Source organism: Plutella xylostella, chromosome 19 (assembly GCF_932276165.1).
Source record: "Plutella xylostella chromosome 19, ilPluXylo3.1, whole genome shotgun sequence".
Taxonomy (NCBI): domain Eukaryota; kingdom Metazoa; phylum Arthropoda; class Insecta; order Lepidoptera; family Plutellidae; genus Plutella; species Plutella xylostella.
The window spans coordinates 3,331,143-3,344,798 of record NC_063999.1 but is presented as its reverse complement, the minus strand read 5'-3'; the positions used below and the strand labels follow the sequence as shown (position 1 = coordinate 3,344,798).

The window sequence follows — 13,656 nt, the reverse complement described above, 5'->3', positions numbered from 1 at the left end:
CTGTAAATAAGTAAATATAGCTTAAAACTGCATATAATAAGGCACTGTTTTTTAATCAATATAACATAACATAATTAATATGAAATAATAACTAAAGTAATTTGATACGATATTAGCGCAGATAAAGGCAATACTTATGGCTCGAGTTTTAATTGATTTAATGGTGCATAACTTTAAAAATTGTTTGATAATTTAAGAAAATATAGGTTATTTAGTTATACATGCTATTTACCGTATTTTACCATAAGTTTTCTATATTACAAACTTTATCAGCCCTAGAGAGAGAGAGACTTACTATATTTTAGAATAATTAAAAATATAAAATTAATTTTTCGTACATAAAATAGTTATACTCAGATATATCATATAAATAAATGCATAATAAAAACACATATCCAAGAAATTTATAACAATCATAACTTCTCAAGCAAGAAACTTTGAAATGCATTAACAGCCTATTCTAAAATTCAGCTTCAATCATACATTAGTAAGTAAATAGTTGTCACATAAATTTTAATAAGTAGGTTGACGGTGGTCTTGCGGACTCTAGCTACTAAAGTCTGTTTTTTTTAAATCTCTGATACAGACTTTAACTTATAACGCCGTACTTACGTTTCACCCCAGTTACAATATTATGGTCTAATAAAGAATGTGCTGTGATAAAAAAATATGTAAATAACGTTTTACTTAAAATATATATCACATTGTTTCCTGTTATCTGCGTATCACGGTTCTATCTAGTTGATTACAACTACTAGGCTTCCTCGGTGTACATCTGAAAAAGAAATGGTTAAAATTTAAGGTTTACTTATTCATAATCTACCTATATCAATTCAAAAAGGTTTTTTAGATTTCGAGATGAGTGTTAAAATTAATTACAAAATGCTCATTATAGCTCTAGCTTGACAAAAAAAATAAAGTTATAAAAGAATAAAGTTCTCGGTTCCTGATTGTAAAATATAGCAATATCTCTTAACATGTTCTTGAAGAAATAACAAATAATAGAAAACGTGTGAAATTCATTTAACACTTCATTTACACCCTGCTGTTACAACGAAGCATGTTGTTCTCACAATGATCACATTGTATGAATGAATTGACAACAGCGCTACAGTACTCGTAACTGTAGCCATGTGTTTCAACTTATTAATTCTGTCATTAGGTATCCTAGCTTAGATTAGTTAAAAGGAAACAAAAAATACTTAAGTATGCGTATTATTCACGGTCCTATACACCAACCTAATCTACCTTGATGAAATAGCTGATAATATACTCTTTTCATATTTTAATAAAGTGTTATACTTTTCATTGTATTCTATAAGTCATACTATGAACATTGTACAATATCAGTCAATGTTTAATTTTAGGTATTATATTTATAGATAACGGATAACCTTGGTAATCTTGTTAAATTTTATAATTATAGCTTCTTTCTATATGCATGACAATGACACAAGAGCTGCTCAATAGCAGGCAATCCAATATTGGTCATCTTTCGTGAATGGCGTTCTACCTATATGTCATATGGAGTCTACAATGAAACCAAATTTAGATTGCACACTGTTTAATTGTAACAATATAACTGCAAAATTTACAAATCTACGAATTAGGTACATCTAAAAAGAAAAAAACATTAAACCACTTCGGTAATGAATAAGTTTTTGTGTGGTAAATAATAACAAAAACAATGTATACTTTGTTTTTTAAAATAATTACCTAGGTAGTTATTTAAAATTTACTGTTATAAATACTATTTTGGAAATGCATTTATCGTTATATACATATTATAGGTAAAATACTTAGTTCACATAATAACTGATAACTTTCTTCGTATTTATGCAAAGTATAGTATTAGTCTATGGTATAGTGAACATAATAATATTTAAAGCTAGCAATTAATACTATATAGTTGTTTCACAATACAATTAACTGGCTACATCTCAATATATTTATAATAAACACATAGGGTTTCTTAAATACATCAATCATATTAAAAATCTATGCTGTAGTTAAAGCAAAATTTTCGATAAACTTTGGATAGGCATAATCTCAAAAAGAAGTGTTATTAATAATTTATTAGTTAATACGCAAAATTAATATTGGAAAACCCAAAGAGTAACATAAGTTTTTGACAATCCTTGAGTTATATATAGCTAAACTTTTCATTAGCTGCAGCAAAATTACGCTAAATTATGTTTGTTGCCGGATTTTGAAGAAAAATACATATTGTATGTAATGTAATGTAGTTATTAAAAATGAAATAATGATTAGTTTGGCTTTGTGGAACGATTAGACCTTCCTTGAACTGAATTCCATCCTCATTAAGATTAGGCTGTCCACATCATTACTCGGTAAGACATTTTGAATCGTCAGTTTACTGCAGCTAATAAAAAGCTGCTATAGTCTATTTTATTAACAAACGAGTACTTACTGATTATGTCACTCGCACATTTCCAATATTGATTGGGATAGGTCATTGTTAGGGCCAATAACAACTCAGTAATAAATTACGCGGACCAATAACAATGCAGTGAAACAATTGCAGTAATCATTTGTTTTAAAAAAATAGAGTATACAGTCACAATTACTTCTTTACCTTGTTAAAAGCGACCACCCCGTACGACAGGCCGGCGCCGAGAGCGAAGGCCAGCAAGTAGGGCAGGTACTTGAGCGAGGGCCCGTGGCGCTTGCGCATCAGCGTCGTGATGAAGGACAGGTTGCCGTCCGAGTAGGGGGGGTAGCGGCCGCTGGGGGGGAGAATGTGGGGGTAAGTTGGTGTGATGCATTATGCCAGTTTACCATTAGTTATTATGAAAAGTAAGCTAAGCTAGCACTAGTGCCAGATTTTAGCGAGCCAGTTGCCCCCTGACCCGTGAGTTCAGATCATTAGAGTATGGGATGGGACGCCCACTAGGCTAACGACCACATTGTCTGCATGAGGAAGGCCGAGGACAGAGTGTAGTGTGGCGCCCCTTGGGAGAGGTATATGTCCAGCACTGGACAATTAGGTAGGGGCTAATCATAATGTGGAGCATATTATACATATAAGTACACGGGTGGTAAATGGGTAAAGATGGTTTAATTAGACAAAGGCGTGCACATAAGGAGCCTCCTTCTGAGTTGACGGTTGCGTCAAAAACGTGCCAACAGATATTGTCATGCCTGTCAAACTTATAAAACGCCTCTTTTTTCGCCATAGATTACATAAATGGCAATAAGTACTTACGAGGCCAATTTCTCGCCAATAGGTGAGAAGTTCTTCACGAGACAGCTCTTCTTGTGTGTGAAGGTGTCAAACGTTGCCTTCCCGTGGTAGGCGCCGATACCGCTGTTGCCTACCCCGCCGAAGGGAAGCGTGTCAACTGTAATGTTGAAACGGGTTTTGTAATAACATTCTATGAATGGAATTTAATTTATGATCTGTCAAAAAGTATTGTGTAGTAGAAAGATTACAAAGTTCTCGAGTGGACCACGAACAGACTAAGGCAGAGTGGGACGCCTTCCTGCCTGCTGGACTGATGATCTTAGAGAAGCCTTTGGTAGTTGGATTGTTGAAAACCGAGGACAGAGTGTTGTGGTGGTCCTTGAGAGATGTTATGTCTAGTAGTGAACGGTTATTTGTTGATAATGAAAACATGAGTATTGATGTTGCAATAAAATAAAAATACAGAAATAAAATATAGCTTTTGTTCCAAAATAAGTCGAAAAGACTTCATTGTTTTTTTTTTTTAATTAAAAGTACCTTATTTAACCCTTTACCTACATTGTGTAATAGCATGCATTATTATGTTTGGCTCGTGCACTAAATTAGCATGCTCATTTTTGTAAATTGTCTTAGAGAAATAGTTAGTTAATCTTGCACATTTGTAGCAATAGGAGTTCCAATAGACTCACTATCGAGAATCCAAAAAGGGAACCCCACAAGAAAACCTACAAAGGCGAGCCAAAGCTCCGAAAATTATGATGAGTTTATGGTAATGAAAAATGGCGGACGCTATACAGGGTGTTGCAAAAAGGGTATACTAAGCCGAAACCTACATGTGCAGTATGGTATACCTAAGCCCGAAAAATGTTTTTTTTTTCGCTAATTTTGAAATTCTGATTTCATTTTCGGGCTTAGATATACCATGCTGCACATGTAGGTTTCGGCTTAGTATACCCTTTTTGCAACACCCTGTAGTCTACAATAAAAGAAACAAATGCCAAACCTCCCATCTGCATCATGGTATCATTGACACACATGCCGCCGCTGCTCGTGTTCTTCACGAAACTATCCTGAATCTTCTTGTCCGCAGTGAAAAGGTACATCACTAGCGGCTTCTCTCTATGGCGAGGTTAAAAAGAAAAAAGTTCGACGTTTAGTGACAACCTCCACCGATAGGGGAAAAGATTTGGCGGGAGAAACGTTGAGAGTTAAGAAAATATTAGGTTTTCATACCGAAAATCTAACAAAAAGGCGGTTTGTTGCCCAGTAGCATATGACACAAAAAGCAGGAAGAAATTTCAATGAGGACATAATATTTTGTTAATAATATAATATGATTAGAACATTAGAATTATAGTATTTACTCTCAGCATTTCTCATAAATGCTCTTAAAGCCTATAGCTAAAGTTATTAGATAAAAAGAAGTAAAATTAATTACTTATTTACATCCTTAAAGCTAGTTTAATTCTAAACATTCATAAACCGGTTACAACCTATTCCATCACCACCATTCTATCTATACAATATTTGAAGACCAAAACCTGAATATCATGAGAAACCATCACCACATGCATTGCCGTCACCGTATATGTAGCCCTCAATTGGTATAAAACTCTGATTTAAGTTATTTATGCACGAAAACCAATCAGTTGAAAACTTTATTGTTCCAAAAACTTGTATATTTTTACGTTGAACTTTTCGTGCATATTTAAATCAGCAATTTAACCAATGAAAGGGCAAAATCCAATGTCCTTACCACCGTAAAACATGATCGTATCGTTGAAGCATATGCTGCCTGATCGAGTTTGCTCCGTGAACAAATTCTGAATGTTCTTTTGATTGCTGAACACGTAAAGAACTAATGGATGTTCCCTGAAATGTTCCCAACATGTTTTACCTACTCGAAGTCGCTTTTGGAACGCACCTCGGGTTAACAAATTCAAAAATGGAAGGATTATTTTTCGTGCTTCTTCAGTCTTCTGTTTTAGTGTGCCAGTAGTGTGGTGTATGGATGAAATGCGATCTCATTTCTTAGGGCCTTTTTGTCTTTTACGTTTTACGTTCTTATGGCAATGGCAATGCAAAATTATTAAAAAGTATACAATGGGTTTGCGTGTTTGTAGGTAATCATTGCAGAGTCGGTTTTGCAAGGTCAAGTCGGATTAATGTTGGAATGATCGATGGAGCGTATTAAAGTAATGATTACAATATCTACGTACTGTAATGTTGTATGCTTGTAATGATTTATTGGTAAATTGATGGTTTATGGCATCACCATGATTTTAACCGTGGTTTTCTCTATAGTAATAAATAATCTTACAGCTGTAAGATTTTCGAGATCTTATTAACTAAGTATGTATGTATTATAGAATGCTTATCGTAAAATGTGTATGTATACTGTATACAGTTTATGGCAACATGATTCTTAGACGATTAAGACACACTCACACAGAAATTTAAGTTGTGTACAGATAGCACTCACACGGCAAAACAAAAAAACACACACACAATATTTTGTCGCTATAAGTACTGCAAAAATTAATTTTATCATTTCATCGTTTTTCAGTTTTTACACTGATAAAAGAGCGCGAAATTCTTAGTAGGTACTGTTAGTAATTTTTAGTAAAATTACGAGAAAATTCCTTTTTGCAGAAAGTATAGCGACGACTTATAAATGGAAAAAAATACACCTAGGTACTATTGGGCTATTTTTATAGGCCAACCAGAACATTTTACGGAAAAAACAATACCAAATTTTTAACGGTATACATTTAATACATCTGGTTGGCGTATACATACATAGCACATCAGGGGGCTTAGCACGGGGCGCAAGACGCATGCGCCAAGAGATATGCGTCTGGCGCCACGTGATAGACCGTCAGTTTGCATCTCAAATGCTAAATTTATATTTGAAATCAATCTCATTTTTATGTGGTATCTAACGCTACCATGTACACAATAATGGGACTTGTAAAGGCAACTACTCAACATTTATCAAAATCTAGATTGAATATATATTACTGTAGTAAAAAGCAGTATAACACAAATCTCTTTTACATACAAAAAGTTTTATGCTCACGACTCTAATCCCTGAAAGGGGAGTCACGGTCACCCGCTTGTACAATTTATTATTGTATTCACTTGATAAGTCGCAAACCGTAACGCCGCCGTTTTGGAATGAGAACAATGAACAAATCAGATATATTTCAAAAAATAAGCTTTTATGATTAAATTAACGTCATAATATGTTCCTTAAATATTAAAACGTACCTTTCATTGATAAACTTAATGGCTTCGTACGCGTTTTCAACGGGCACTATGGGTAGGATGGGCCCGAATATTTCGTCTTCCATAACCTTGTCACCCGGCTTCACGTTGGCTATGATTGTGGGCTCTATGTACTTGTCCTGAAGGTCGTATTTGCCTCCGATGGCCACTTTGCTCTTGTCTGTGTCCAGTATGGATTGGAGACGACTGTGGACAGATAAATTTACGTGGTTATATGCAGATAATTTTTTTTGGTTCTCTGGTACTATGCAAGGCAATGCGGTACCCTAGAAGGTGTGCTGGGAACATTCTGGAACATTCTCCTTGGTTGAGTATAGCTAATGTAAGTAAAGTACTGTTTACAGACAAGGTTTTAACAGCACATTTAAGATTCTGCCTATATCCTTCAGAATCGCTTACAACACATTTCTCTGCTATATTTACCACACGCTTATGTTAACCGACCATGTGTAGGGTCATTGGCAACAGGCAACTTTCACTTATTTCGGTTTGCTGTTGTGGTGATACTAGCGATTACTACGATATTTATGCATTTAGTTTCATTACGTCGGTCGGCGTCTACGCATACGAGTAAAGAAGTAAACCCCCTTTGCTAATAAGTAAATACAATATTTTCTTTAGCTATGTTCCATCTCGCTCACTCACCCGAAGTGCCGGCTATTGACGATGCGACAGAAGTCGGGGCTCTTCTGCGCGTCCTCTCCATACCACTCCTTGAGAACCTTCTTGGCGGCTTCGAGAAACTTCTCTTGAGTTTCCTTGTTACAGAGTACGTAGTCTGGAGCTATGCAGGTCTGCCCGGCGTTGATGTACTTGCCCCAGAGGACGCGCTTCGCTGTGATGTTGATGTCGACTGTGTTGTCGATGTAGACCGGGCTGGAATGGAGAGAGAATGGAATGTTAGTTTGGATTACAGTGCGTTATTGCATTATGGAAGGCAATATAGAGAGAAAGAGGAAGTTTTGTGGACCAAGTGAAAAATAAGGGAAAATGCATTGAAAAACTTAAATTTTAATGTATAGTTAATCAGTATGACTGTAGTATTAGCTTCGTTTTTGGACCGATCCATGAATCAACAATGAGTGTTTATAATAATAAGTCTATTCACATAAATATTTCCTTTTGAAATCACATTTATCGTTAACACATCGATGAATTTCTCAGAGAATGACCTACCAGACGCATCCTATTATTTTCCTATTAAAATCCGCTTTATTGTTCGTGTAGTCAGTAAGTAGCTAAGTAGGCAATTATCGTTCTTTAATCGTTGTACTTGTGATTATTACGGCGATAACGATATCTATTAAATTTACATACCAACAAATGTTTAAAAAGATAAGTGCATTAACCCGGGATGTTATCGGTTTATTTACCTACTAGAGATAAACATGATATAATATATAATAACCCATATTTTTTATTGATAAATCCACGATAAAGATTGTACTTGTATGTCATTAACTCAATATTTATTAAACGACCTATTGTACTTCAATGACTAATTATCTAAATAAGTTATAATGTTGTCATCTTGGTCTTTGTGATATTATGTACTATGAGTAGACATCAGATAAGCGTCAGTCGCTGACTACCTAAGATGTATCACCATTAGGATAATTCCGAAGATTTTCAGTGTCTAGACATTATCTCAAATCAAAAGATATATATCTTATAATTTTACACATTCATTCATACATTCATCCACTTATAATATTACACATATTATGGGATTAAAGGGATTGTCAACAGAGCGAGAATCGGTGGCCTATAGTGACGGTGTAATATGTGCGTGTGAAAACTAAAACCTTTCCTTCCGTTGCTACGTAATTTGGCTTCTACGTCATTATGTCTTATATTTAATAGATATTTCATAGATATAATTCCTCACCTCTTCCCCCCAAGCTCCAGTGTCACCGGCGTCAGGTGCTTGGTGGCGGCCTGGTACACGATGCGGCCCACATTAGTGCCTCCCGTGTAGAAGATGTAGTCGAACTTCTGCTTCAGCAGCTCGGTGGTCTCCTCCGGACCGCCTTCTACCACTATCACTGCGTCCTGGAATAGAGGGAGGTTGGATTAGATTGTAGATAGAATAATTTGTTTTCTAATAATGTATGGCTCGACAGATTTGGATCGGTATAGAAACGTGTCTTAGGGCACTCATAGTAAATGTACGTTAGGTATCTAGCAATATGCTTCAGTCTATAGGAATTTGTTTATAAATAAAGAAAAACCCACAGTATGATGCTTATAACTTCCTTATTTAGATCAAAGGTTATAAATACAGAACTTCACATCATCCAAGTTAGTGAGCGTCTCGATAAAATCGAGAACCAAATCAGTTCACTCATTGAATTATTAATTATAGGCTACAGACAGATATATCCCTCTTTCCCAGTCAGGCGTTCAAAAATTATCCATAAAGGAAAACTACTTCCTACTATAAATCAAGTCTCTAAAAATCGAGCTTACAGTCCATACAAAAACAAAACTCACATTATCCAAATACTTCGGCAGCGTCTCCGCCACGAAAGTGGCGCACGCCACGCTGAGCTCGCTCGGCTTCACTATGACGGCATTCCCCGCCGCGATCGCCCCGGCCATCGGCAGCAGAAGCAGCTGCAGCGGATAGTTCCACGCGCCGATGACGAGCGCCACGCCGTACGGGTCGTTGTGGATCACCACGTCGTCCATTATGTTGATAAAGCCTTTAGACGGCTGTGGGAGGGATGATTGCGGATCGTAAGTGAAGAAGGAATCGCTTTGGTAAGAGCTCTAGGAGTGCTGTTGTCATTTGTTTCAGTGCGGTGTGTCTTTTTGCATAAAGTAAGGTAAGATGGGGCAAAAGTGTCAGTCGAAATCGCCCCGGCCATGGGCAGTAGCAGCTGCTGCAGCGGGTGGTTGTGGATCACCACATCGTCCATTATGTTGATGAAGCCTTCGTATGGCTGTGGAAGGCGGGGTGTTGAGTTGGGAAAGGTTGTGGGGAAGGTTTGCCGTGGTTGGTCATGTATGTCAATGAGGAATGTTTGTAGTGTGGTTATGTGCACTTATATGTAAGTATGTTTACTCATAAACTTAAAGAAAGATTTTTAGAAATAGATCCAGTAGGTAGGTAGTTTTTGAGTTTAATCGTAACATTCGTAACAAACATATTTGTTAACATACGAATATTTCCTCTTTATAATAATAGTGCAAATGTAGGGGTCAATATCGCATTCCCAAGGAGGATCACCACAACTGTCACCTCGACCTTCCTAATGCAGCGACTACCGGCTACCTGTCTAAGGTCATTGGTGTAGCGGACCGCCAAGTATGCACACATTGCTTTCAATATAGTGTTTTTAATGAGACAAAAAGGCGCTAATTTGAGTTGAGCGGAGAGGCCAACATAAAATTCTTATAACTAATAAATAGGTATAAAGTTTATTTTGACAATATTTCTGTGTGTAATAAGCAATCCATCCCAGAATTCTTACGTCCTTTCATTTCGGTACAGCTATAAAAGCGTGACACCACAAAAAGACAAAAACGTTAACTAAAGTTGAACATACTAAATGACCCATATTAACCTTACAATCCTATTTATAAACCATACACAATGCATGTTGATAATGCCCCGACAGACATGTTAAATTACTTATATTATGTATTGTGTAGTGACTAGTGACTGGTAAACAACGTAATTGTAAAGAATACATTAATTTACATAGCTACTGTTAACATCTGTATCCGTCTGCTGTCTGCCCTTTGAGCCGTTGTAAAGATCGAGATTTTCTTACAGACAAATAATATGGATGTGAATAATGTCTTGCCTACCAGACAGAATACCATTGACTTTGAAATAATAATTTTGTTAATATATAAATATCTATAAGTAAGTGTACAAAAGGTGTACTTAAAATAAGTGATTCAAGTAAATAAAGTATGACCCTACCTACTTGAATAGATACAATATGAGAGTGACGCAAACAGGTAAGCTTGATAATGTAATGCATATTTGTATGACTTAATAATGATTAACGTTTAGCCGACTGTAAAATAGAAATGGTTTTTAAATCCATCCAACCGTTTGGTCCTGTGTCTTGGATGTGGCCAAGGAATGGCAATGAGCCCCATCCCTATTACATTCAGACCATCATCATAATCATAAACATAACATTGCCAAAAAGACCTCTGTCTAATCTAGTAAACTACTCTTTTTCATACACTCACCCTAGTAGGCTTAACCCATTCGTCCAAGTTGTGCAGCGTATCCTTGAGGTCGTTGATCAGGTATTCCACCTCGAGCAGGGTGGCCTCCATCTTGCTTCTGCGCAGGTCCTTGTGAAGCGCATCGATCATAGCGTTTCTGTTCTCTTCGTACATACGAAAGAGGTTGCGTAGCTGTTCCTTCCTCCATTCTACGGGGCGAGTGCGACCGCTGTTGAAAGTGTCGCGCGCTTTTTGAACGGCCTGGAAAAAAAGTTGGGTTTGAAAATGGAATGTGAACGGATTGGAAGAAAAAATGAAGGAGGTTTGGAATGATCGGGTCGTTCGTATTGAAAGAAATAATTAAGGAGTTGGGTGGCTGGCACTCGGAATAATGACGTGTTCGTGCATTTGGACACCATTAAGTTGGCATAATACTGGCTGGTCATCTAGTTTTGGAAAATTACAGATAGCCGCCATTTTGGCTTTAATGATACGAAGTATAGTCCCTCATTATTTGCCTTTGTACAGCCTGGCAAGTTTAGTATAGGAACGGAAGTCTTTTATTTCTGGTTGGCTTGGCTAGGTACTTACTCAAGTCCATGGGAAAGCTACTTGGGTGGCCATGTCTTTGATTAAAAAAAAGTAACGCCGCTATTAATTTCTACTCTTTCTTGCCAGGCTGTCGATAAACATTGGAAATTCGAACTTATTGCCTAGATTCGTATAATTTTACGTTAGGTAGGTAAGTATTTTATTATCGTCCATAATCTTGAACTTTGGACTTAACTTCTGTTATTAAGATTAGCTTACATTATCTACCTGGTCGATACCTATATCGTAAAGTTAATTTCATTTTTATTATTGCTGACGTTACTAAACGACCTATAATTTATACCAACTGATTATGCCAAGTGAAGTGAAGACAAGTCTGTCAGCACTTCAAAACGAGTTTTGTTGAATTGATTCGGTAAATGCAATCTGCAGTTCAAATCAAATACAATGCAGCTCAATCCAGTATACCTACACAACATAATAATGCGCACACAAGACGTGAGTACTGTTAAAGTGCCTTTAATAATTGACGATTACTAAAGGCACTTTTACAATACGTCTTGTGACCGTCCTACGATCATTGCATGCACATTCACACCTACCTCGACATTTGAGGAAAACTAAGTCAGCAAAATGCTAGCACTAAGTTACCCTTTAGAACTGTAATTATGTCAAGACGGAAATATCTTATCTGGAAAAGACAGCTTACAATCAAGAAACATATATTTTTTAAACCACGTGCAGTATCTTTACCTTTACCAAGGACTTTTTATATTTTAACTTCTGAGTGTCGCCACCTAGCGGTATAAATTCACGTTTATTTTTATTTTATTACAACGGCAGCGGAGAAAGCCTGCCCTCGGTAATCTCGGGATATAATCCAATAAAATTCTTACCTCTGCAACACCAAGTGGCTTCTGCTTCCCATTTGATAGTGTGCCTAAAACAAAAATAAATCCAAGTTAACACTTATAATCTTATAAACGGGCAAACTGATTTTGATGGAATATGTTTTGCTAGATCAATGTCGATCTTCACAACAATAATACCAAAGAAAAAGGTTCAAAGTAGCCTATAGACATACACAAACAGATTAACATCGGAAATCTGAACTTATAGCACTACTCTTTTACGAAGGGGGTAAAAAATAGGCGCTACCTGAATATCTTGTGTTAAATATTTCATTTGTTTGTACCCGTATTATTGCTGTTACATCACAACATATTAAGCAGGTATTACGGATTCAGATGCTTTTACTTTCTAAGGCCTACTTTACTTATATGTAGAATGTTATGCACAGTCCGCTGTAGGTAGGGAGGTCAGTGCCGACCTTTAGACTTCGAACTAACCACGTAGATACCAAATAATAATAACGTCTTAATGCAAATTTAATTATAGGCAGATCTATTCAGCAATTAAATTAAACATCCTACTGGTGAGTGAAATGATTCTTAAATAAAAATTAAGTACCTATATAAACCTATGCTTACATCAGCATAGTTGCATAACAACTAACTACTGAAAAACCATACTTAATATTATGTATTTAAAATTAATAAGGAACGGCCAGAAAAGGCCAACACTTTTTATTGCCTAGATATAGGTAACTACTAAGTCATAGATTGTTGTACTTACCTAACATTTATGCGAACACTACAATGGGTCGTATTTTGAGTGCAGGTATGTTACCCTATTTATATTTTATGTACCTAAGTCTAGTAAAAGTTGTACTCAATGGATTCACATCTTCTTGGCTAAGCATCCCATCTGGAGTACCCCAGGGATCCCTTTTAGGACCACTCCTATTCAATTTTTTCATTAACGATATTGGTACGTGTTTTCACCATTCCAATCACCTACCATTTGCTGATGATATGAAGGTTTTTGGAGTTGTGAATAACGCGGACGACGGCTTCTCCAAGAGGATCTACGTAGGTTTGAAGCATACTGTGTTTTAAATAAGCTCGATATTAATGTAGTAAATTTCTTCCTATTAAGATATAAGTACACGGAGAGTTAATGTGTTCCCAAGTTCTTACACACTGCAGGATAAGACAATATCTAAACTTACTGCTACTACGGATTTGGGCGAAATTCATGACGGAAAATTTATACTACATCTCCACATACAAAAAAAATCTCAATAAACTTCACGATCCCTTGGCTTTAGAAACATGAAAACTGTTAAATACCTACTTTATTGTGCCTATCCGAAGCCACCTTGAATATGCGTCACAAATTTGGAATCCGCTGTATGATTTATACATTGGGAGGCTTGAAAGTAACAAAAAAAATTGTAAGATATTAGGTTTCAAATTCAAACGACAATACACGACTACAATAAACGACGTATCAAGTTACATCTCTTACCTCTCAAACTACGCAGAGACATAAATGACGTCATTTTTCTGGTGAAAACC

At 36.3% G+C, this 13,656-nt stretch overlaps 1 protein-coding gene across 4 annotated transcripts in view; it reads right to left on the bottom strand.

Moving 5' to 3' along the window:
• Positions 1–582: 582 nt before the first annotated feature.
• Positions 583–13,656, bottom strand: part of LOC105382838 (aldehyde dehydrogenase, dimeric NADP-preferring) — a 32,457-nt gene continuing 19,383 nt past the window's right edge. For 3 of the 4 annotated variants that reach the window (XM_048627692.1, XM_048627690.1, XM_048627693.1), the window contains exons 2-11: positions 12,133–12,176; positions 10,706–10,945; positions 8,987–9,208; positions 8,382–8,545; positions 7,139–7,369; positions 6,476–6,679; positions 4,209–4,324; positions 3,227–3,362; positions 2,597–2,747; positions 583–775 (exon numbers count right to left, since the gene is read on the bottom strand). In XM_048627692.1, the coding sequence (XP_048483649.1) occupies positions 755–775; positions 2,597–2,747; positions 3,227–3,362; positions 4,209–4,324; positions 6,476–6,679; positions 7,139–7,369; positions 8,382–8,545; positions 8,987–9,208; positions 10,706–10,945; positions 12,133–12,176 (1,529 nt within the window). In that variant the 3' untranslated portion in view covers positions 583–754. Of the gene's footprint in view, positions 776–2,596; positions 2,748–3,226; positions 3,363–4,208; positions 4,325–4,961; positions 5,078–6,475; positions 6,680–7,138; positions 7,370–8,381; positions 8,546–8,986; positions 9,209–10,705; positions 10,946–12,132; positions 12,177–13,656 lie in introns of all 4 variants that reach the window. The other variant, XM_048627691.1, reaches the window with a different exon arrangement.